The sequence below is a fragment of the Vigna umbellata genome, chromosome 5 (assembly GCF_029865625.1).
Source record: "Vigna umbellata cultivar VRB3 chromosome 5, Vumbellata_1.0, whole genome shotgun sequence".
Lineage (NCBI taxonomy): Eukaryota > Viridiplantae > Streptophyta > Magnoliopsida > Fabales > Fabaceae > Vigna > Vigna umbellata.
In genome coordinates, this window is record NC_142169.1 from 45,080,423 (window position 1) to 45,108,095 (window position 27,673).

The 27,673-nt window shown below is 32.9% G+C and overlaps 1 protein-coding gene across 1 annotated transcript; it reads right to left on the reverse strand.

Moving 5' to 3' along the window:
• Nucleotides 1-1,175: 1,175 nt before the first annotated feature.
• On the reverse strand, nt 1,176-2,840 carry LOC124831066 (uncharacterized). The gene is made up of 3 exons (XM_047304954.2): nt 2,593-2,840; nt 2,063-2,502; nt 1,176-1,999 (listed from the first exon to the last, which is right to left on the reverse strand). The coding sequence occupies exons 1-3, from the start codon at nt 2,838-2,840 to the stop codon at nt 1,176-1,178; spliced, it is 1,512 nt and encodes a 503-aa protein (XP_047160910.1).
• Between the last annotated feature and the right edge of the window lie 24,833 nt (nt 2,841-27,673).

Sequence of the window (27,673 nt, forward strand, 5' to 3'; positions counted from 1 at the left end):
TCATTATTGTTCATCTAGTTTCACCATGAATATGGTGAACTAAACCTTGTATTGTTGTTGGGGAATCAATGTAGTCTTGTGAAACTCTCATATATGGAATTTGATTTAATGTCTTATATTAAGATATATGCTTTCTTTCATCTTTAGCTAGGGTTTTTCCTCTTTGCTTATTGTTTGCTTTGTTTAACTCATTCATTGTCATGATTATTGATTTTGTCGATACGGAAACGTACGGGGAAGTCTAGATCCGGGGAATTTCTCCCAATAGCATATTGGTTGCCTTTAAGCTCCTGCACTTTAAGAACTAATTACTAGGAATGCTAGGAATTGTATGAACTCATAATTAAGGATAGGCCTTCTTGCAAGGTGATTTAGAGAGTGGCATTAGCATTGATGATAAGAATGATGAATTCCTGAAAATATATCAGAGTGGATAAGATGAAATTGATAACCCCAACAACATACTCATCCATCTAATTCATTGAAGTGTTTGTATTCTGTTTTTTTCCATTGATCAACATTCATGCATACATGTTTAATTACTGTCTTTTGCATTTAAACCTACAATCAATTTGTTCTTAAGTCTTAAATAATCAACAAATCACATAGCTAAACTAGGCCGTGAGTCCTTTGCGAAAACGATACTTGGTCTTACCTTGTTTTATTACTTGATACGATTCGATCACACTTGCCGATTGTTAAACAAGTTTGTGGCGCCGTTATTCGGTGTTCATAAATTTGTCATCACTCTCCCACTGAAGTACTGCTTGCACCTTAGCTGGATCAATAGGAATTCCACCAACTGAAATCACGTGCCCAAGAAATTGAACCTCTTCCATCCAAAACTCACACTTAGACAGCTTGGCATACAACTTTCTCTCCCTCAACACTCCAAGTACTGTTCTAAGGTGATCTTCATGCTCTTTCCGAGTCTTAGAATAAATCAGTATGTCGTCTATGAAGACAACAAATTTATCTAAGAATGGTCTGAAAATTCTATTCATGTAGTCCATGAAAATGGCTGGAGCATTAGTCACACCAAAAGACATAACTATATACTCATAGTGGCCATATATGGACCTGAAAGTCGTTTTCTGCACATCATGTGCCTTCACTAGGATTTGATGATAACCCGACTTCAGATCGATCTTAGAAAACATCGTAGCTCCGTGCAACTAATCCATTAAATCATCTATCATCGACAATGGATACTTATTCTTTATAGTCAACTTATTCAGCTGCTGATAATCAACGCACAACCTGGAGCTACCATCCTTCTTCTTTACTAGCAACACGGGTGCTCCCCATGGCGAAACACTAGGCCTGATAAACTGCTTCTCTAAAAGATCTTCAATCTGCTTCTTCAACTCAGCCAATTCAGCTGGAGCCAACCGATACGGGGCTATAGACACTAGCCCTGCTCCTAACACCAGGTCTATAGAGAACTCTACCTCTCGTGGAAGAGGTAAACCAGGAACGTCTTTAGGGAATACGTCCAAGAAATCGTTCACAATCTCAAGATCTATACTCTGCTTTCCATGAGCCGAAAGGTTAAAGTCTTGAGCCACCTCTGTATGAGACATGATCAAGAAACAACTGGCGCCTTCCATTATATCCTGCCTCAACATGCCTATCGACAAGGACATGTCTTCATCTCCATTAGGAAATACTAGCCTCTTCTCACCACAGTCCAAAAGAATGAGATTGACAGCTAACCAATCCATTCCCAAGATTACCTCTAGTTCTTGTAGAGGTAAGCAAATAAGGTTCACTCTGAACCTACGCCCCTCAAACTCAATAGGATATCTAGAGCACACAGTAGATGTCCTAACCAACCCAATTGTTGGTATCGTCACCACCAGATCAACCTGAAGCTCACTAACTACTAAACCCAGCCTCTCCACACAAGTCTCATACACAAAAGAATGTGTCACCCCCGAATCAAATAAAGCCACACAAGAAGCTCCAAACAACAAACAGCTGCTAACAATAAGATTACCTGCATTGACCGCCTCTACTCCAGTCAAGAAATACACTCTACCCACTGCCTAGGGTCTAACACCACCCCTCTGTACTACTCTTCCCGCATGATGTGACTGTGGTCTTGCCCTCCTAGCTGTAGGACAGTCTCTAGTGTAGTGACCATCTCGCCTACAAATGTTACACCTCTTGAATCCCACCATCTGAGGACAAGCTGTCTGAAGATGCGGCCCACCACATACATAGCATCTCACAAAGCTAGCAAAACTAGACTGCCCTTGTTGTACAAAAGACTGTGAGGAAGAACCCCTGGACCAAGAAGAAATAGGTCTAGAAAAAGGGGTCCTCCTAGAATTGGAACCACCTCGAGATGCCACTGGTCCTCCAACCCTCAATGGCTGGCTCTGCTGACTCTGAGGCTCTTCTGCTTCTTTCTTAGTCTTTTCCTTCTCACGGGCCATCTTCACCAAAGCGGGAAACTCTCTAATACGCAGCCCTTTTACTAGCAGCTTGATGTCCCATCTTAAACCATTCTCAAATTTTTTGCATTGTCATTCCACATCCACCACCATAGTGTTGAAACAAAGCAGGTGTTTGAAGTGATTCGCATACTCTAATACTGACATATTGCCCTGCACCAACTCAAGAAATTCCACCTCCTTTACAAACCTTACACTATTTGGAAAGTACTCAGTGTAAAACTTCTTCTTGAATAACTCCCAGGAGATAGGAGTGTCATTCCCCTCTAAAATCATCTTCATACTACTCCACCAGTGACTAGCTTCCCTAGTTAACAAGTATTCCGTGAAAGTCAATCTATTTTCGTCTGGGTAGCGCTTTGCATTGTAGATCCTTTCCATATCCCTAAACTAGTGATCGACTTGGTCGGGGCTGCACTTGCCATTAAATTTGGCTTGATGGTGTTGGAGGAAGCTCTCCAAGCTCCACTCTTAAGTTGGAACAGCAGAAGAAGAAGGATTAGCAGTAGCCCTGCCACTTGTCAAAACTTCCATAAATTGTCTCTGAGTGTCCTCAAATGACACTCTTGCGTTCTTTGTCGACACTCTTGCAGCTTCCAAATTCTGCAAGGCTGTCGTATTCTGTTGCACCAAAGCAGTATTTTGTTGCTGTAATGCTTGAAGCACAGACTCCAACATTCTGTTTGAGTCAGACGGCTCAGTCTGAGGGGGAGGAGGAGGAGGAAGTCTAGGTGCCATCTTTTGTTCACACAGAGAGAAAAGACCATCAATCCAACTCAAAGAAATAAGGGCAACGAATCTAGACATAACTAAGAGTACACAAGCATAAGCAAGGCACACACATACCCTACAGGATTTTCTAAAGACAGAAACTACTCTGATACCATAAATGTAACATCCCCATTATATTTCAAATATATATAATATAGACGTCATCAAATATAATATTATAAAGCAATTAAGAACCTGTAAAATAAAGTATTCAACTTACAGTCATCCAAAATGGATATAAATTTAAATCTTTAAGTACAAAGAGTATTTCAAAATATACGAAAATAGACATGCATCCTAACTACACTAAGCAGCATTGTCCTCTCCTCCAAGGCCTACTCCAAAGGCACCTCATCTAACTCTGCTCACATCCGAGTGGATGATCATTTCAACAGAAAACACCACACACAAGTAGACACAGCAACAAGAAGAAGGGTGAGCTAGTAAACAAAACATATAATATAACAGTGTATAACATACCATATTCAATTTCAATCAAAGCAAGCTAAATCATACACCTTAACATGTTGTGTACTAGACTTGACTCGTCCGGACTTAGAATGGTAGTCGAGCTATGGCGGGTCGTGCACTCGTGGTGGCCTCTACTGCTTTGCAAAGCCATTGTCAATGGGTTTCACCCTACCACACTCACAAGGTTAGCCTGTTCCGGGCCTTGAGGCATACTGGAAGCCCCCAAGACTAAGATCTCCTGCTACTCCTCACCACATGGTTCAATCTTCTCTATTCGAGAATGATTGACCATTAGAGTTTTAGGATGACCCCCAAGACTAAGCTCCTACTCTCATTTTAAACAACTAAGAATCTCACCAAGAGATTCCAAATTGTGGAACTTATACTTGAAAACTTGAGATCATACCACTTTCCTTTTCAACTCATATACTTTTAATTAGAATCAACATAGAGATTTAAGCTCCTTTAGATAAGGCCATAGACATTAAAACATATTTCACAAACAGTGTAACAAACCACGCAATCAATCATAAAACAAAAGGAAATTAAACAACTAAATTCAGGGCTTCTCGCACCGCGCACACTATTCGCATGGTGAAACCAAAGTGGCTCCTATAGCGCATCACATTCGCCTTGCGAATTACTTCGCGTAGGTGACAGACATTAGGTCTCTCGCATAGAGCTACTAAGTCGCACAACGAGAGTCTATAGAGAGACCTACCCCCCAAACCTTCTCACCTTGCACCCCATTCGATTTTCTAATTAAAATGGCAATAGCTCCAGACCACCATCAGTCGCATAGCGATAGGATTCGCTAGGCGAATCCACCAAGCAGAGAGCCACACTCTCAGATCACTCACGAGGCGCACCTACTTGCACAGCGGATGACCCTGGTAGAGAGCACCTCTTGTAGGCACTCGCTATGCGAAACCATTCGCATAGCGAGTCTGCATAATCTACAGAACGCTAGTTCTGCAGAATTATGCACACTCACACCTTCTTACCATTTCCAATAATCTTCCCCAACTTCTAAGACCTCTAATTGATGATATAAACCTAATTAAACTTATCTAATTGGTTTGACACATTCCTACAATGATTATTAAGTGATTAAGACACAAATTCCTTCTTAAAACACTAATTTTCTCAACTTAGGGGCTCAAATCCAATTCTACCATTTTTAGGATGTTCTAAACCAGTTTTATGTTCCTAGCAAGCTACATTGGACCTATTTAAACTGCCCTAACCCTTCAAACACACTCTAGACTTCAAATCCTCATAATCACTATCGCACTTTCTCTTAAATGACCTAAAATACTTCCTAATTGCTAAATTGTCCATCTAATTAATACTACAACATAAATCTTACCCCCAACACTTCCCACATGTTCAATTTACAGTAACTAAGTACATCTTATTCAGTTCACAAACAAGCCATTACAGTCACATCAACTACACGCTTCATTCCATAACATCCAATATACTTAAAACCAAAAATGCAGTTCAAACAACACATCAGTTCAACATTCAACATGCATACACATTTATAAAACAAATTTAAACAAACAGCTAACTCCCCTTACCTCAAAGTTGAACTGCCCAGCTCAAAAAAAAGTCTTTCTACAGTACCTCACTCAGCAAGGGTCCAACCAAACCCTACAAACCACCACATTAATGGTAGAAAAAACCTCTTAGAGCTAGAATTTGACAAAGATTTGAAGAAAAATGTTTCTAGTTATATGCAACCAGTAGAGTCGCATGCCCTAGGTCCCAAAACAACGAAGGAGAAAGGAAGAACTACTTACCGGTGAGAAAGAAGAAAGTGATCGGTTCAAAACGGAACCCTCTACGATGGGAATCCTATAACACCACCTAATCAACAATCTGATGGCTTAGTGAGAAAAGATTTAAGAGAGAAGACAGAGGCAAGAGAAGAAGAAAATTCTGAAGAGTGAGAGGTTTGGATGCTCAGGAAATAGGAAGGAACGTTGAATTCCACCTTTCTATACATAAGCTATTTTATTAAAATGTTCCATCCTATCCAGTGATGCCACGTGTCCACTCCCAAAGCTGACTTCTTTTCTAAATCCTTACAACATACATTAAGTAACACGCAAGGAAAGATTGCCATGGTTTTTATCTCTTAATGTTAGCATAAATTCACAAAAAGTTTAACGAGAATCATTTTATTATTTATGCTCTTTTATTTATAATAATATGTAGAAAAGTTTTTTCATTTAGATATTTTACTCTTAATCGTCAGAAATTACACTATGTGATGTGAAAGAGAGGAGTTTGGTTTTACAAAGTGAGGGTTGTTGATTATTTGTTGGTATGTGACGTTTGGCAAAGTGGGAGCATGATTATGGTATATAGTAATGATATAAAAGTCACACGAAAGTTTAAGATGAAGATGGAGTATTTCATGTTTGGAGAGTTTGATTAATGTGTTTGATTACGTGTATTTTTTTCATTTTTATTTTAAAGATTAAATATATTTTTAGTATTTAAACTTTGTATATGTTATATAGTAGTCAAAATAGACCAACAGACGATAAATTTAAGTTATGTGTTTATTTAGTGTCGAACCTACTCGACAAATTAATTAATTTTATTTACACGTATAAACAATACATTAAATGAATAAAGTACATCTAATATCACCAATTTTTATAGGTTTGTCGGTTCAAAATTGAAAGAGATCGATGCACAATTTGATGTTAATTAACAAATTACTTTAGAAATAATGTATGCCTTTTGCTTGTTAATTAACAAATTTAAGAGAACTTTAAGAAGAGTCAAGGAACAAGTTAATCATTGATAGAATATTAGACGTCACAAAATTATTGGAGCCACAAAAGAACCCCTCATAGTCTTAATCTAAGTAACTTTTGTTTTGGTTTCCCTTTTAATTATTGTTTCTCATTTACATTTAGATTATTAAATGGAAGAAAACATTGTCACAAGGATAAATAGTGCTTTCCTACACATTATACATTTTTAAATGGTAAAAAGGTTTATGTGTACATCATTCTCATTTAGATTTTGGTTCACTTGAATGGATTTGGGGAAGAGTGATTCAATGAATTTGAGAGGATTTGAAGGTAAATTTTTTGTTGTTTATTTGAGTGGATTTGGAGGTAAGTGAGAGGGGATTTGGAAGTAAAGTTTGTAAGAATTAGTGTAGGATTTGATTGATGTGACAGATTAAAAAAATTTACTTCTAAATTCACTCTCACTTACCTCTAAATCCACTCAAATAAACAACAAAAAATTTACCTTCAAATCCTCTCAAATTCATTCAATCACTCTCCCTCAAATCCATTCAAGTGAACAAAGTATTAGTCTCTTTTATGAGTTAACTTATTAAAGTCTTCTATGTTGTTATACAAGTCTTGCAATCGTTCATTATGAATAATCCAAGTTTTTCTATTTTCTTATTTGGATCTCTCGGGTTTTCTCTTAATGACAATATCTTTTAATTTATCTTGAGTTAACAAATTTCATCTTGATGCCTCAAGATATAATTTTTTTCTCAAATAAAATAGAAATATCAACCTCTATGTCTTCAGTCCTTTTATGAAAGATATTATTAGAACTAATTTGAAAAGCAACTCCATTGTTACATATAAGGGTTATTTGAGTGACATCTTCAAATTCTAATTCTTTAACTAATTGTTTAAGCCAATCAAGTTCACAAGTTGTTGAGGCTATAAAAATCAAGTTATCACCAATAGAGGCACAATATATGGAAGTGGATCTTTCATCATAAGCATATAATAGGCAACTTTACTATAGTTATTGTGACCATATAGCAAACTTTTCCTAAAGATATTTTAATGAACTTTAATATATGAATGACAACAAATGGAAAATTGAGAAATTAACTCACCCAACTTACTGCGAAGGAAATGTTAGAAATTTTTCAACAAACTTTTTATACTTCTTAGATTAAATAGGAGTTTGTATTGAGATCCATAAGTCTGCTAACAAATTTGAGTTCACAAACTCAATTTCCTACAAAATATCCAATGCATACTTGATTGATTAGTGGTGTCACCAAGTTGAATGATGACGATAGTGTCGGCACTAGGGAAACAACAATGCCAATTGTGACGACGACAAAAAAAGGGACCAATGGATTCACTAGAAAACCCTAGCTCTAGATAGCAACTTAAGAAGTAAACTTTAAACCTAACTTAACCTTACAAAATTGGTTTGTAAAGTAAGGTTGCACTGACTTATCTACTATAAATTCATCTTATTTCTAGTTTATGTAAGATATCTAGCACGACCCCCTCATGCTAAGGAATATATATATTGAGTGTGGGACTAAAATTTAATGATGGTCTGATAGTGACTCAATAGTAGATGACATGATAGACCCAACAAACTCCAAAGCTTGCTAAGATAGGCTTCAAATGACTTTAATATAAAGTGAAAATAGTTAAAAACCTAGTTATATGATTACTTTTATTGTGTAGAATATAAATAAGATAATGTATTTATAATAAATAGTGTTGGAAGTCCCACATCGACTAGAGATAATATTAGAAAGTGGGTTTTTAAGCCTAACTCAACCCCACAAAACCGGCTTGTAAGGTGAGGTTTGCACCTCACTTATATATTATAAATTGGCCTTATCTCTAGTCGATGTGGGACTTCCAACACACCCCCTTCACGCCGAGGTATAGACATCTCGTGCGTGATAGTAGAAATTGGGTGGTCCGATAACGGCCCGATAGCGGGTGGAATAGAAGAATAGAATGCCCACTTAGAACTCGCTAGGATAGGCACTAACCATGGCTCTGATACCATATTAGAAAGTGGGTTTTTAAGCCTAACTCAACCCCACAAAACCGGCTTGTAAGGTGAGGTTTGCACCTCACTTATATATTATAAATTGGCCTTATCTCTAGTCGATGTGGGACTTCCAACAGATAAGGCCAATTTATAATATATAAGTGAGGTGCAAACCTCACCTTACAAGCCGGTTTTGTGGGGTTGAGTTAGGCTTAAAACCCACTTTCTAATATGGTATCAGAGCCTGGTTAAAGCCTATCCTAGCGAGTTCTAAGTGGGCATTCTATTCTTCTATTCCACCCGCAATCGGGCCGTTATCGGACCACCCAATTTCTACTATCACGCACGAGATGTCTATACCTCGGCGTGAAGGGGGTGTGTTGGAAGTCCCACATCGACTAGAGATAAGGCCAATTTATAATATATAAGTGAGGTGCAAACCTCACCTTACAAGCCGGTTTTGTGGGGTTGAGTTAGGCTTAAAACCCACTTTCTAATATGGTATCAGAGCCATGGTTAGAGCCTATCCTAGCGAGTTCTCAGTGGGCATTCTATTCTTCTATTCCACCCGCTATCGGGCCGTTATCGGACCACCCAATTTCTACTATCACGCACGAGATGTCTATACCTCGGCGTGAAGGGGGTGTGTTGGAAGTCCCACATCGACTAGAGATAAGGCCAATTTATAATATATAAGTGAGGTGCAAACCTCACCTTACAAGCCGGTTTTGTGGGGTTGAGTTAGGCTTAAAACCCACTTTCTAATATGGTATCAGAGCCATGGTTAGAGCCTATCCTAGCGAGTTCTAAGTGGGCATTCTATTCTTCTATTCCACCCGCTATCGGGCCGTTATCGGACCACCCAATTTCTACTATCACGCACGAGATGTCTATACCTCGGCGTGAAGGGGGTGTGTTGGAAGTCCCACATCGACTAGAGATAAGGCCAATTTATAATATATAAGTGAGGTGCAAACCTCACCTTACAAGCCAGTTTTGTGGGGTTGAGTTAGGCTTAAAGTCCACTTCTAATATGGTATCAGAGCCATGGTTAAAGCCTATCCTAGCGAGTTCTAAGTGGGCATTCTATTCTTCTATTCCACCCGCAATCGGGCCGTTATCGGACCACCCAATTTCTACTATCACGCACGAGATGTCTATACCTCGGCGTGAAGGGGGTGTGTTGGAAGTCCCACATCGACTAGAGATAAGGCTAATTTATAATATATAAGTGAGGTGCAAACCTCACCTTACAAGCCGGTTTTGTGGGGTTGAGTTAGGCTTAAAACCCACTTTCTAATATGGTATCAGAGCCATGGTTAGAGCCTATCCTAGCGAGTTCTCAGTGGGCATTCTATTCTTCTATTCCACCCGCTATCGGGCCGTTATCGGACCACCCAATTTCTACTATCACGCACGAGATGTCTATACCTCGGCGTGAAGGGGGTGTGTTGGAAGTCCCACATCGACTAGAGATAAGGCCAATTTATAATATATAAGTGAGGTGCAAACCTCACCTTACAAGCCAGTTTTGTGGGGTTGAGTTAGGCTTAAAGTCCACTTCTAATATGGTATCAGAGCCATGGTTAAAGCCTATCCTAGCGAGTTCTAAGTGGGCATTCTATTCTTCTATTCCACCCGCAATCGGGCCGTTATCGGACCACCCAATTTCTACTATCACGCACGAGATGTCTATACCTCGGCGTGAAGGGGGTGTGTTGGAAGTCCCACATCGACTAGAGATAAGGCTAATTTATAATATATAAGTGAGGTGCAAACCTCACCTTACAAGCCGGTTTTGTGGGGTTGAGTTAGGCTTAAAACCCACTTTCTAATATGGTATCAGAGCCATGGTTAGAGCCTATCCTAGCGAGTTCTCAGTGGGCATTCTATTCTTCTATTCCACCCGCTATCGGGCCGTTATCGGACCACCCAATTTCTACTATCACGCACGAGATGTCTATACCTCGGCGTGAAGGGGGTGTGTTGGAAGTCCCACATCGACTAGAGATAAGGCCAATTTATAATATATAAGTGAGGTGCAAACCTCACCTTACAAGCCGGTTTTGTGGGGTTGAGTTAGGCTTAAAACCCACTTTCTATTAAATAGTCATATAAAAAATATGAACTAAACCCAAATACAAATGATATTGTAAATAATAATATCTAATTATATTAAGATAATTGATGGAAACCATCTTCGAGTAAGTTGATGAAGACTCCATGGAAATGAAGAGTGATGTGTAGAAGCCATAGAAGACAAAGGTAGTGTGACATGAAGAGTGGGTTTAGGATGCATCTTGAAGGAGGTGAGGCCAACCAACAAATCTAAAGGGTTAGGAGAAGTCTTATAGAAGACAAAACCTAAAAGAACTTAGAGAAATTGATATTGTAATTTGGCAAAGTTTCACTAATATCATTCCATGTTGTTTTTACAATTGTTTGAGCACCCTTTATATAGAAGAAGGAGTGACTCAAATATGTTGAAAAAGAAGGAAACTAAAGTGAATGAACTAATGAGATACATTGAACTAAAAAACTTCTTGAATCTTCCTTGACTAGGTGCAATGTAGGGGAGCATTCTCCTTTAAAATTGACTAGATTCAACGTATTGGAGCCTTCTCCAAGTTCTAGAAGAAACCTTAAGGCCCAAGCAAGCCCAAATCAAGTCCAAGAGGCGCATCCCACTTCCAAGGTCCATGATGACGTAAAAACAACCCATGTTTGATGCAAAACAAGCCTAAGAGAAAAGAATAAAAGCTAGTATATTATCCTCCATAAAAGTAGAGTTCTTTAAATTCCTTCTTCTTCTTCCAATCTCCTAGGCATAACTCTTATTAATGGTCCAATGTTGCTTTCTCTAGATGATCCTCCATCAATAACTAACAACAATGGGAAAAAATTGTTATTCAAAATTTCAAAGAGAAAACTATGATGTCAGTATAGTCTACATCACTCCATCTTTTTGACAAATCTACCATATAAAACAAGTACATTGAATCAAGTTAAGTCTCAGCAAAAATATCTTTAGATATTATATATATATATATATATATATATATATATATATATATATATATATATATATATATATATATATATATATAGAAAAGATGTTTAGATATTTTTGTTAAGATATAAGTAATATGGTTTAATTGAGTCTTCTTTGCATGATTAAATACAATGCTGAATAATCTAATGTTTTTTGTATCTCATTCTTCCTCATCGTGAATGACTTCATCATGTTACCTTAGATATGGTTAATGTTATTATACATTGTTCAAGTGCACTATATATTCACTTAAGTCTGCATTCATTTAATTTTGCATCTTGTCTAAATCCGTATTTAGAAAGGAAAAATTTTTGGATCAAGTTTTTAATGACATTCTCATCAACTCTGCATTGCCGAGCAATAATTTGCATGGACTACGGTTTGGATTGTTCCAACAAAACAATAATCTTTGAAACATAGGTAAACTCTAGAAAGGAGGGTTTGAACAAAGTCTAAAACTTTTTCGTAAATAAGTGTTAGACAGTCTGCAAGTATTATTGAACACTTAAAGATTTGAAAGCAAGGAGAAGACAAACTTTTATACTAATTCACTTTAAACTAAGTTACTTCTAGTTCTCCCTTCCACTAATCTTTAAAATATTACAAACGAGTTTGATCACTCCTTGTTTTATAAACTAACCCAACTGGTTAGGCGAGTTTCACTACTCCTAGTTTACACTAGTCCAACTGACTAGATCATTTAACTCCGTTGAGTTAAATCAACAAGTATTTTAATTCACTTCTGAATATACAAAACAACAGAGTATTTTTTTAAATATAAGAACAAATGATTACTCTCATAAAAAGAATATAATTTCAATACAAATTTGAAAACTTGTAATAAAACTTTTCTTTTTCAAAAGGAAAAGTCTAGATGATGTAAGCTTAAGATAATGTTGACAGCACAAGAGCAAGCAATAAATATTGATTCTTGTTGTCTTGTTGTCTTCTCTTCAAGCAACTGCTTGTACGAATGTGTTAGACAAAAGGCATTAGGTAAACATTCTTAAAATATTTTCCTATCTCTTAATGTTCTTCTGATTCGATGCAAAACTTTCGAATAAAGTTATGTACTTTCATGATCTGTACAAAAAAAAAGAGAGCACATCACCACAGACAATAAAGTACTAAATTGTACATGCATTAAAAGCATTAAACGTTCTTAAGCATGTTAAGTGTACTAGCATTGGCAAAGTCTAGTTCAATAACATTTAGCGTTTTGCGTTTAACGCACTTATCCTAGACGATTCATTTTTTAGATATTATTTCGTTAGAAGGTTATGTTAAACTTTAAAGTAAGGTTTGCTTAGATGATTTTGTCTTAAAAATTTCTAAGCATTGACGATCTATTACACGTAGACCTTGACCTTTGCGTTTTGTGCCCCCTGAGTGCTCATCTTTCTATAGGATTTATTAAATGACTCATCATATTTGATAATTATATTACCCTAATATTCAATAATATATGATCGCTAATATTCCATAATTATATTACCTCTAATATTTAAAAAGTTTGTATCCAATTAAGTTTTTACACCCAACTCTGTATCAAAATGGAGACTAAGTGAATTTATATTGTAAATATAGAAACTTATTACAAGTAAATTTAATGTCAATTAAGTATCATTTAATATTATTATAATTTTTTTGAACCAATAAAATAATGTAACCACCTATTTTTTTTTTTAACATTGGACTTGCATGAACAAAAAAAATTATATTTTACATATTAGGTTTGGTTGAACTTATTGGGACATTCATGCATATTAGCTACTTATTATGTATGTAATTTATTTTCCAATTTCAATTTGTTCTTAATAGAGACCGTGTGAGCGAGGGCGAATTTAATCAAGTGTTTATTTAGAAGATGGATGCCATAAAACAGTTATATTGGTATAGGAGATAGGTTTTGATGAAAGAGAGAATAAGCAACATGTTTTATAATACCCATGTATCTATTCAATGAAAGTGGAGCACTATTTTCAAATTAAGAGATGGGAAAAATATATTAGGAAAATGATTATAAATTTAGTAAAATGTATTATTATATTAAAACTTTTAGAATATTTTTTTTAATATATTAACTTTTTAGTATATTGATATAATTGTCAAATGCAATTTTTTTATTATGTTAAACTAATGAATGAAAGATGTTAATTAATTTTATTTATATATTGTTATATTTTGTTATTTGTCATTAAGGAAAAAAAATTTATTAAATTATGAGATTATTAACTTATGTAGATAATTACAAGTAGTTTAATATTTGGGTTCCCATACTAAGAAATCATGTATTGCATTTAAGAATTTATTATAATAGTGATAATTACAAGATAATGTTAATTTTAGTTCTTATTCCAAGAGGGAATACCCATTGGAGGATGATAGGAAAATAACATTGTATACGATTGTTTTGACAATTTCTAATAGAAGAATTGACAAAATAGAAAACGTACGAGGGATCAGAGATAAAGAAACTTAATCAGCAGAGATCTACCATTTTAAATTGAAAAAAACTTAGAGAAAATTCTCACTTAAAGAAAATGATTCAAATTCTAAAATGAGCAAATTCTGAATACAAGAGTCTAAAAAAACTGATAAACATTACTAAAGTTCAACCATCAAGCCTCTTAAAAACTTGAGTCTAAAAAGTCTCCGATTACAAGAAAAAATAAACACATACAAGGCCCAATATTAGCAAATAGGCAAAAAAAAAATAACAATTACACAAAAATAAAAATTACACAAAAATACAAAAATTTTATTCTAGTTCCAAACCTACTTCATGTTCCTATACATAATATCATCGTACATTCTTTCTTAAAGAAAATCCGATCTTGAATTCTTGTAAACTCTTTATTACCTACAAACAAACATTCAAACATAAGTTATAAAAAAAAACTCAAACATAAAATAATTAAAAAAAATCTATCTAAATTGAGATTTGAAAATCTTCATTTGGGATCAAAGACTAATATGAAAAACATATCAAACAATTCCAAAACATTTTTTTATTGACAAACATACAAAGAAGAAAATCATCAGAAGCAACAAAAGTAAAAGAGTGTCTATGAACGTCATACAACTTTTATTAACTGAAAAACAAAGAGGCATTTTGTTAAAACATTTGGAGCATTCACATTTGGAGCTTTTAGGAGTATTTGTTTTGACCCTTGAAATTAACTTTCTTATATGCTTGCGTTCCTTTCGATCATACATTTTGTTGTTCAACTTTATTAGTGAAACAATTGCATTAATGTCTTCTAGCAAATTCAAGCCCATAATGCACTAAAAATTAGAAAAACAAGAATTAACTCAAAACAAAACAAATTATTTGCACTAGTAATACAAAAATAAGATGAATCTCACATCACCACTTACTAAGTATTTACTCCCAAGTCACTCGTGATGCACTTTTAAAAAGTTATGCACTATCACTCAAATTCCTCTTTAGTTCTTAAGAAGAACTTTCAATCAACCTATAAAAAAATTACATTCAAAATAAAAGATGTAGTAAATCCAAGTTCAATTTAGGAAAACAAGAAAATGAAAACTGCAAATAAAAAAAAATAAAGACAAACCAGAAAGCACAAAATCAAGGAATAGGGTAAACCAAAGGAATCAAAAATATAATAAAACTAAAAATATGGCAAAGAAACAAACACTAAAAAACAATATTAATTTAAACTATGCATTTAAAATTGCTAGTAGAAATATAAAACAAAATAAGTTTAAAAATTAAAAAAATTCAATCTCCAACAAACTAAACTTTCCTAACCATTCAACCTAATACAATTAGAGAAAATAGAAACTAAAAAAAATTATGAAAAGAGACTCAAATGAAAGTAAGTTAAAAAAAGTATGTCTCAAAATAGAAAGAATAGATATCAAAACATTAAAAGTACAAGGAGAAGTATATTGGATATTTCAAACCTTATATAAAGGGTAATGATAGGTTGATACATTTTGACATAAATTTTATAATAAAAAAAGTAAGAAATAATGTGTGAAATAAGAATGTAAATATATGTCAAAGAATATTTTCTCTTGTATAAAGAGAGTTTAGTGGCGTGGGCTCCTTATTAGAATTTCACTGCCACCTGCGTGCCATTGGAGCCATTAATTTTCCAAGAATTAGAAACAAACCTTAAAAATTAAGAAAAAAAAAACTAAAAAAAAAAATCGACTAAGGAATTAAACATGGAGAAGATATGAAACAAAACACAATTTTCGCAAAACTTAAAAATCAATAAAATTAGGAAAAACGTAAAAGGCTTTTTCAATAACATTATTAGATCAAATGTGAGAAAATACAAACAAAAAGCTGACTCACTGGGTCCCGCAGCGGTTGCTGCGGCGGAGCATAGTACTCATCGTCGCCCCCATGGTGATTCCAACCACCACGCCAGTGGAAATACCCGAAGAAGAAGAAGACGATGTCGGCGGAGGTGAAGGTGTGGTTGGACTCTGCGAAGGACAAGAAAACCCTAACGCAGGGAAAACGAAGAGTCTATGTGTCATTAAAACAATTATGCAGCCCTATTGGCACCAAGCAGATAATCATCCACACCTATTAAAAATCAGTAAAATATTCTTCCAGAATCACAAATCAAGCCTCTGGTTTGCGAATGAAATTCAATCAGCACCGCGTGGTTGATTATATATTAAATCAAATAATCTAAAATCACATAAGCTTATATCCAAATCATGTTTATATTTTGTCACCCAAGCAAAAACCACATAGGACTATATGCATCGTTGTGCTGCAAGTTAACATTGTAATTGGCAAAAACATTTATGAACTTATTCTAGGTGGCAGAGCATGTTCTCATCTTTATGTCTATTGCACAACAACATACATTCTAACCAAAGTTTAATAAGTCATGTCAAGTATTAAAATGTTGTTGGAAAAGAATATTAAAATTTAATGTTGCATGGAATGCATTCAGTGCATCTCTATATGTTTATGTGAAAATAAAAACTTTGAAGTGAAGATTCTCAATGTGCAGAAAATAATTTACAATAACTCTTATATCTCAGCTCAATATTTAAAAGAAATTATTTCAAGTCAAGGGATGGGAGCATACTGAGATAAAAAGTGTGTCTGTATGTTTACGAGATCATTGTTTGTATTCAAATAGAAAATTGGTAGAGTGGTCAAACTTAGTATTCAGAGTACAAAATTACCTATTTATATAATATGCAAAAACTGTGATCTCTTATGTCACTCCCCTCCTTTTTCAAAACCCTTAATCAAGAGTGATTGATTTCCAAATAATTTGTAATCAGGAATAGTTGTTGTTCAAACAATACTTTGTTTTACTTAAGAGTGATTTCTTTCCAAACAATACTAATTAAGTGGGTTAAGAAAGAATGGTTGAAATCCAAACAATACTTGAATTTTTAGGTAGGAGTAGTTGCATTCAAACCTTACTTGGGATTTTAGTTGGGAGTGGTTGAAGTTTAAATAATAATAATTTTTATCTTTGTAACATTAGTTTGTTTAACGAAAGTTGATCAATTTAATCAAATTCTAAATGCAAACTAGTATAAAGATTCATTGAGTAAAATATTTTAATCTTTTAAATTTCATGTTCTCATTATTCATCTAACTTAAGAAGGGAGTTTTGCGAAAAAGAAGCTTGAAATTTTTTAGATAGTATGTCTATCCAAGTTTATAGGCATGTTTGACTATTTTCATCACACAATATCTTTAAGAAAACTACATGACAATTTACCTATCAAGTATAAACTTCATCTATCATCACTTAAAACTTTGCAAATCATTTTTGAAAAGTCCTAAAACAAAATTCAACAATTTCTTATTGTGTTCTGACCTAATACTTTCCTATTCAACTTTTGCAAAAAAATATTGATGTTCTTATCAAGATCTGGAGCGTGGACCTTTAGAAAATTACAACATTTGAGTAGATTGGAGAATCTTGATATACGCCATTGAAGATTGGAATACAGTAGAAGATTCATTTATAAAAGACTCTCTAATACTCAAGTTAGTAAGAGATTATAAGGTTTCTATGCCTATGACTTATGTGATAAAAACAGATAATATCAAGATAATATTAATAAAAATAATAGCTTACCATATATATGATAATCATCATAATAATTATAATAATGTGATATTTTACCTAATTAACCAAATATTATGTAGATATATAGTATTAAAGAATATCATAACATAATCAAACTACCAAGATTTGGTTATATATTCTGTTAATATATGAATATATAGGCCAAAAAATATATCTTAGAATATTATGTAATCACTTTAGGTCAACCGTGTTGAATGAGACTTGTTAGGCCGCGTCACTTAGCATATTTATTGGGCCATGTATGTAAAATTGATATTTTAGTTGTCATATATTTTAATTATGTGTAATTGCTTACTAAATTTTATAAACTTGACATTTATGTAAGTATTATTGGTACTCTATTTAAAGATTTATGAAAAATTCTTTCTTGATATTTAACTATGTAGAATAGAAAAGTGTGTCATTTTGACATTAAATCTTTAATAATATCATGTTTTCTTTTCTATAACTTTTTATTCTTTCTACAAATTATTTAATAATATTTGGAATAATACAATGACGGGTACAAATATACTCATTATGGAATAGGGACAAGAATGAGTAAGAGTATAGTCAAACCACATCTATCTCATCCTATTGTCATCCTAGATGGCAAATAATCCTTTAAACCTAGATAGTGTTGACAAGTACTATAACACTTTAGCAACGTGATCCTTCAACACTATTTTAATCAAATTCTCTTATTGAATAGTCCACATATTAGAAATGTCTTTAATGTTGCAAACTCGTTTCCATTTAAAACATAATAATTAGGGCATGTATGTATCTTCTTATACTTTATATCCATTAGACACAATATATTTTTGCTTCATAGTTAAAATTAGATAACTTATTCTATGAAACTTTTATTTTTCAATCCATTTCATCATTTTAAACTAATTTTAAGATTGTTTTTCATAAGAGTATCACATCTTAGATATTATGGTTGCTCCACATCAAACTTCAAAGTATCATACACATTAGCTCTTACAAAATGTTCTTCTTCAACATCATGTATCATCTCCTTCAAACAATTGTCCATCTCTTTGTCAAAATATTTTGTTTACAACACAATTAGTGGATCAAATGTTTTTTCATAAGATATCTATATTATGTAACTCTTAATAATACCAAAGATAAACATATGGTCATATATCTCTCCAACTTCTTACATATGATTCATACAATGAACATTTGGACAATGATATGTCTCCTTAATAGGTTTTTCATTATGTTGAGCAAATCGTAAGATCTCATCAACTCATTTCTATACTCTTGATTAGTACAACATGCATTAATCCAACTTTAATCTATAATCATGAAATGTGATTCTTTTTTTCATTTCTATAATTGAATGTTTTTTTATTTGCAACAACAAATTTAGTTAATAAGGAAATTAGGTTGTTTTAACCCATGTACAAAAAAGAAAGAAAAGGAAAAAGAAAAGATAAAAAGAAAAGCCAAACCATAAAAACATGAACAAACAATTTCCCCTTATGTAAACCCATTCAAGTATGTCAGATTGTGGCATTATTGTTGAATGTATTGTGTTCTTGATCATATATAGTTGTAGTTTTCCCTCCAAACTTTCTACATTTCCTTTCCAAATTTCCAATTCAAAGCTCTTGCATAATACCTCCTGCAAAATTGTAAACAACAACCACAAAATAGGAAAGTTTTTACTTTTGGTTCTTAAGATCAAACCTGAACATGTTTGTACCCTTTGTATGTTCCACTTTTCTAAAATTATGTTGCATTGTGTTGTTAGTAATCTTTTTTACTAAAACCTCATGGATTGAAGACACGATATTGGACTTAAACACCAATTAGAATACAAAAGTATTGCTTGTGAATATTTATTATTGACTCTCCATGTAAAGTGTTGTGCAGATGATAAAGCTTTGGTTTCCCAAAAACTTATCAAAGAAACTAATTATAGATCTTTTTGCTAAGATTGTATTGCATTGTGTATTCTTTAGTTTTCTCTCCATTTCCATTTTCCATTTTCCAAGTATGACTATATTAAACAATTTCAAATCTTTTACCCCTAAGTCACCTTCTTTCTTTGTTCTCCATATCACTTTCCACTTACCCCATGCAATTCTCTTACCTTCATACCCATCACCCCATAGAAACTCTCTTTGAATTTTTCTAATAATTTTTCCTGCAAACAAATGCATTTTGAATATTTATAAATAATATAAGGGAATGGCTGATAGAACAAATTTTAAGGTTACTCTTCTTACAAACGAAATATGGCTACCTCTCTATATGGCTAACCTTTTCCTAATTTTTTATATCATATCCAGTCAAAAGTCTTTCCTTCTATGGTTTCCTCCAATTCGGATACCTAAATACTTGAAATATTCATGATTTTGCAATTTAATACCAATGAAAATCTTTGAAGCTCCCTTTGTTGAACTCATATGTCTACTAACTTACTTTTCCGAAAACTATCTTTAAGTCCTTATGCCAATTCAAAACATGTTAGGATTCTCTTTACAACCATAATATGTTTTAAATTGGTTTTAGCCACAAAAATAATATAATCAGTGAATTGTATAACATACTAATATCAATTTGTTTGTTACCAACTTTTTTATCCCTGACAAAAGTCATTTGATTTCAGCTTGTCTAACTACACAAATTAGTCCTTCAACCATGATAAGGAACAAGAACGGGGCTAGAGGATCCCTTGCCTAAGTCCTAAATTGTCGGTAGGCATATGTTAAGTCCATTATCTTACATTTGATAAAAAAATTTACATCATTTTGGATTGGTATGTGAAATATATAGAATGGAAATGGTAAAAAACAATATCTATTAAGTATGCACATGAAACAACACTACATGGTTTGAACCAAAATTCCATAAAATTTAAGATTAGTGTTAATCTCTACATATTAACAATTTATAAAAAGTAATTTTCCAAATTGTTCAAACAAATAATTAAAGACTTAAGTAATTTAATCAATTATATTAAATCTCAAATAAAAATTAAAGTCCATTTCTATATGTGTATGAATAAAAAGTTAATATAAATAAAAGTATTATAACATATAAAAATCATTAACTAAAGATATACATAACTATTTTTAACTTCAATCAAAATAATTACAAACGAGTTAAAACATTTTACTTCTATGTTTTAAACTATATTTTAAAATATTTTACAAGTATTTTTAAATTTTATGTTAGACTGAGGGACAAATATATAATTTATTAACTATATATTATTTTTCTAAAAGTTAATCATTATAAATTTCATTCAATATGTAATTTGCTCCTACAATTTATAATTTACTGTCAAATATTTTAAGCAATTCAAATGACTAATACAATAAGTTATTTATAGGTTAATATAATTAATTAGTCCTTATATTTTAAATTATTTATAAATTAAAACTTTAAATAATTTTTAATATTTATTCGTATGATCTAAATTAATTTAAATATAGAATAATTATCAAGTTACAAAAGTAAATACAATGTTTTACTATAATTTTAAAATCTAAAATTTCATTATGAATAGTGAACATTAACGACTTTCATACTTTACTTTTTATTAACATCTCCAAGTTCAACTACTTTTTAATTTAGAATAAAATGGAAATACGCAAATAACGTAATTCATCACTTCACTTGTAAATAAATTCAAATTTAAACGGAGAAAAACTTTTCACAGAAAATAATGACCCAGGAATCTGGAAAAGAGGAACAGATAGAATGAAGCTACCAAACACAACTTCTGCTTTTACTTCCTCCACCACCGCAATATCTTCACTCACCCCCTCAAAATTTTAAAATGGCCATTTTACTCTCCGTGTGGAGCTACTTTCGAAATATATTTTTCAGAAACTTTCCGAAATAAGTTTTTTGGAATTTTTGAAATAAAATTTTAAAAAAATAAATTGAAGTAAAATTTTCAAAACAAAATTTCTAAAAAGAAAAATTCAGAACATATTAAATGTATTCCCGAACAAACTTTCTCAAATATGATTTTCATCATAAACTTTATGATATCTTTCTGAAACAACGTTTTCAGAATAATGTTACATCAAATATGTTTCGGAAAGAACTTTTCAAAATACATTAAGTAATTTTTTGAAACAATTATTTTTTCTGTATTTTTTTCTTCTTTCTTTGCAGCGTTCACTTTGTCTTTTTCTTCTGCAGAGGCAGTAAAAATGGAAATAGCGAGGGCAAGAGTGTAACATGACAACAAGGGGTGTGATATAATAATGAAGAATGTTTAAATCTTTTAACTTTGCATTTAGTATTTATACGGCACAAGTTATTTCTCTTGGTCTTCTCAAAATCGGCTCTCCGCTAATTTGATTCATCTCATTAAAGATTAATTGACCAGTGAATCAATTTAATCTGACTTATTTATTAATAAGTCGAAAAGTTTTAAAATCCACTTAAACCCGCACAGATTGGTAAGTTAAACAAATTAGTCTTAACTCATTTAAGTATAAGTTTTTTTTAATTAAAATAATAATAATAATTCTAATTCAAATCTAAATAAAGGGAAAGAGTCATAAATTATATTATCAATCAAACATAAGATTTCATTCATACTAAGATATCATAAAATCTTCTCAACAAAATTTTTAGTAGCTTTGTACAAATTTATTTTTGCATAAAAATTGAGTTATTAAATATAGATATATGAATTTTCATATACCTAATTATTTTATACAAAAATAATTCTACACAAGCTTCCATTTAAATATTTTGTAAAATGACTAACTTAACAAAAAATATTTATTAGAAAATTAGATGGACTGATGAGTCAACCCGGTTTCCTATGGGTTCAACTCAAGTGAGTCGAGTTTCTTAGTGAACCAGATTCAAGATTGGTCTGTATCAAAATTTCAAAAAAATTTCAATCCAACTCAGCTTGAACTCGTAGTAAGCTAAGTTTGTTCATCGACAAGGAGCAAGGGGCACAGACAAGGAGCGGCTCCTGGCAGGCTTCTGGTGGAAGGGGTACATGGATGAATCGAACATACACCGGGATGAGAGGGATCTAGAGACTGTATGGGTATGAGACTATACAGTTGAAGGATGGCTTAAAGAGATTGATTTGGCTACTCATATCACCAAATGCATTTACTTTTCGGTAGCCTAAAAACCCATAAGAACTCGCAAGTTAAGCGTGCTTAACCTGGAGTAATTTAGGGATGAGTGACCTTTTAGGAACTTTTCCTAGAAAGTGTGCGAGTGAGGACAAAGCATATTGGAAATCACATAAAACCAATATAAGGAGTCATTATTTTTAAAGGAGTGAATATTTTTATTCATGACTATGAAGTTATTCTTTTATAAATGATAAAAGAAACTAAACTTACCCTTTTATTACTTATTTTTAAAAATTTGATAAATTAACCAAACTTATTTTATTCCTCTGTTTATAAAATCAGCATGACTGATATATTAATGCATTATTTATTTAATAATTAATATATTAAATAATGTTTTTAAAATTACTTATATTTTACCATTTAATTTTTTTATCAGATGAATTATTTTAAGTTATTTCTTAATTATTAATAAATATATTTTCTTTCCATCATAGTTCCTTGCCACTTGATTTACAAACTAGATGCAAAAAAATGCTACAAAATACAATATGACCTTTACTTTTAATGAAAAAAATTAAATTAGTTGTTTCAATAATAAATACTATTAGAAGTTATTAATAATACAATAATGATCATAAATAAAGGTTTCTAAAAGTCATAATGGCTCAATTTTAATATTACGGTTTCTTTTTCTTGTAATTAAGATATTAATAAGAAGAAGAAGTTATAGACACATCTTATTTTATAACATTTTATGCCAAAATAAATTTAGTGAACAGAAAAGAGAACACTAACTACGGAATAATTATATATTTTACATATACTGTTATTTTCATAAAAAAGAATATAATAATAAATATTTTATTATCTTATTATTATAATTAATAATTTTTAAGACAATATTTATTCGATAAAAAAACATAATTATATATTATTAAGAATGAATACGTTTATGAAATACCCTACCCCCACCACCGCCGCACCAACACTCCCTCCGCCAGCCCGCGCTGTTGTATTATCAGTACTTATCTTACAAGAATTTATCAGTACTATTATAAAGCTGAAGCAAAATGAAAGATATTTCTAATTTTTTAATATATATTCACTTTTGTACGCTTTTATTATGTTTAAACCTTAGTATTTGTAAGAAAATTTCAAATGAATTTTTATATTTCTAACTCTCTCAATTTTGTTCATACAAAATATCTCATGGATATAAATATTTAAAAAATTAAGTCAATTAAGTTATGTCAATTAAATTTTTATAGACGACGTTAAAATGTGTTGAGCGGTTATTTTATTAAAAAAAATATGTTAGCAGTTGATAACGGTTGAAAAACCGTTATTTTTATGCTTAAATTTGATATCAAAAGCAACCTTTAAGACTTAGAAACTAGCTTGAACTCATATTTTTGCTTTAGTTTTGAGAATAAGAGAGTTGAAAGTGAATTTAATGGTTTTGTGCAAGATTTCCTTGATTTTGTAGGCTAATTGAATGGTTTGAAAGAAGAATTGAAATACCGAATGATTGGAGTGCTGAAAAGTCAACCAGAAACCAGAAACGTCAACCAGTCAACCAGAAAAGTCAACCAGTCAACCAGTCAACCAGAAAAGTCAACCAGTCAACCAGTCAACCAGAAAAGTCAACCAGTCAACCAGAATGCTGAAAAACCAACCAGAACGCAGAAAAAGTCTGACCGAGTGGCGCTGAGCGGAAAAATACAGCTGAGCGGCACTTTTCGGGTGCCGAAATCACCATTGAGGGCCAAAACAGCAGCTGGGGGGCAAAATGGATCATGCGCTAGTACCGCTCAGCGGTAAAATACCGCTGAGCGCCATTCTAAGTGGGCTTGGACCGGTTTTCTTTTGTTTTTATGGGCTTGGACTTGTTTTATGTTATTTTTATGCCCTATTTAAGGACTTGCACGTCCTATGGTTTGTATCTTTTGCTGGGAGGAAGCAGAAACACACTTTTCACCCCTTGGGTGTAGATTGGGAGATGGTGACGGCTCTCCTCTTCTCTTTCTCGAGTTTTTCTATCTCTTCCATTCTTCCATTATTATTCATCTAGTTTCACCATGAATATGGTGAACTAAACCTTGTATGTTTGTTGGGGAATCAATGTAATCTTTTGAAGCTCTCATATATGGAATTTGTGTTTACATCTTATATTTAAGACCTATGCTTTCTTTCATCATTAGTTAGGGTTTTTCCTCTTTGCTCAATGCTTGCTTTGTTTAACTCATTCAATGCATGATTATTGATTTTGTCGATACGGGAACGTACGGGGAAGTCTAGATCCGGGGAATTTCTCCCAATAGTATATTGGTTGCCTTAAGCTCCTGTGCTGAAAAAACTAATTATTAGGAATGCTAGGAATCGTATGAACTCGTAATTAGGGAGAAGCCTTCTTGAAAGGTAATTTAGAGAGTGACATTAACAATGATGAAAAGAATGATGAATTCCTAAAGTATATGAGAGTGAACAAGATGAAATTGATAACCCCAACAACATACTCATCCATATATTCCATTGAAGTGTTTGTATTTTGTTTTAGCCATTGATCAAATTCATGCATACATGTTTATTTTCTGTTTTGCATATTAAAATCCACTTATTTCGTTCCTAAGTCTTAAATAATCAACGAATCACATAACTAAACTAGGCCGTGAGTCCTTTGGGAGAACGATACTTGGTCTTACCGAGTTTATTACTTGAAACGATTCGGTCACACTTGCCGATTGTTCAACAAGTTTGTGGCGCCGTATTTCGATGTTCATAAATTTGTGCATCAAGTTTTTGGCGCCGTTGCCGGGGACTCGTGGTTTAACTAGTTCATTTGTGTGATTATTGATTATCTTTGAGTTGAATTTTGAATTTTGAATTTTGAATTTTGAATTTGTGTTTTTATTTTTTTTCTGTTTTTATTTTATTTTATTTTTATTTGATTTGATTTTATTTGATTTGATTTTATTTTGATTTTTTTTATTTGATTTGATTTGATTTGATTTGATTTTATTTTATTTTATTTTAGTTTATTTTATTTTCTGTTTTTATTTTTTCGGTTATTATTTTATTTTCTGTTTTTATTTTTATTTTTATTTTTTATTTTTTTTTCTGTTTTCTGTTTTTATTTTTCTCTGATTTTATATCTTCTCTATCTTTTTGTGCTAACAAATATTTTCTATAGTTTTGTGCCTAATGCTTGCAGGATGCAATTCGGTCAAGAATTTAACTATATGGGCACTCAATTCTTCCAAGGTCAACAAAGAAAGCAAGAGATCTCATCTTTCAGGCAAGGCATGGAGGAATCACTAGGTCATGCATGGGACATATATAAAAGCCTATTAAGAAAGACTCTGACGCATGGATTTAACGAAGTGGAAGTAGTCCTAATCTTCCTTGGAGGTCTTGGTTCACAAACCAAGATGATGCTTGACGCCTCAGCTGGAGGAAATATCAAATGGAAAACTCCAGAGGAAGCTACAGAAATCATTGAAAATATGGCTACAAGTGATAATGAACTAAACAGTGAAAGAGGAGTTCCTATTCAACAAAAAGGAGTTCTACAGTTACAAACCAATGATGCCTTGCTTGCACAGAACAAGATACTAACTCAACAATTGGAGAATCTCACAAAGATACTTGCACAACTGCCAAAAGAGTTAAAGACTGTTGCACAGGTTCAACCACAGATGTGTGAATTATGTGGTGGTGACCATATAAATGGTCAATGCGCCTTTCCAGTGGAAGCTTTAGAGGATGTTAACTTCATGGCCAATCAATTTGCATACTGTTAGGGGAACTTCAATCAAGGGTGGAAACCACACCCAAGTATTGGTCAAGGACAAAGTGGGCAAGCTGGACAATCAGGGCCATTTCACAAGCAACAACAGCAACAACCAACCTTATGGCAACAAATGTCTACACTTAATGAAAGATCAACAAGGTTGGAAGAAACTCTTCAGCAATTCATACAGAAAACTGAATCTTCTCAAAAGAGCACTGAAGCCGCTATTAAGAACTTGGAGATTCAAATGGGTCAGATTACCAAGCAATTGGAAGAAAGGCCTGACAAAAATTTTGGGGCTAATACTGAGGTTAACCCCAGGGAAGAGTGTGAAGTGCTAGTGAGTGTAAATGTTGAAAAAGTTGAGTTGGAAAAAGAAGAGAGAGAAGAGAGAAAAGAGAGAGAAGAGAAAGAAGAAGAGAAAATTTGTGTGAAGATTGAGAAAGTGAGTAGAAAAAGAAAAGAAAAAAAGAAAGTGAGAGAAAAGAAAAAGAGGACGAGAGAAAAAAAGAAAGAATCATATGAAAAACCTCTTCCTCATCCAAAGAAGTATCATAGGAAGGAAAAGAAATTTAAGTGCTTCATGGAAATCTTCAAGAAATTGGAGATTAAAGTTCCTATGATTGAGACACTGCAACAGGTTCCTGATTTGATCAAATTTCTGAAGAAGTTCAGTAGAAAGAAGAAAAAGAAGATGGAACATGAGCTTTATTGGGTCAAGCTAGTGACGTTAAAAGAGCGCTTGTTGGGAGGCAACCCAGTGATTTAAGAACTTTTAATTTTTGGTTTGGTGATGTAATTTTGAACTTTTGGGTATTTTTGTTTTTGTTATAAGTTTGTTACAGGGTTTACATCTACTGATGGATGTTAGGCGGAAGAGTATCTACTGAAGGATACTATGTTTGTATACACCTACTGATGGGAGTTGGTAAGAAAGATTTGCATCTACTGAAGGGTGCTGGAGGATTTTGGGTCAGGCTCGTGACGTTAAACAAGCGCTACCTGGGAGGCAACCCAGTTGATTGATTTTATCTGTATTGTTTGTTTTCATTCTGCTTTAGTTGCATGATAGGGATTGAATGTTTGAGTGATTTGAGAAATTAATTGCAGGGAGCAAGTGAGGGGCATGAGTAGAAGGCACCTAGGGT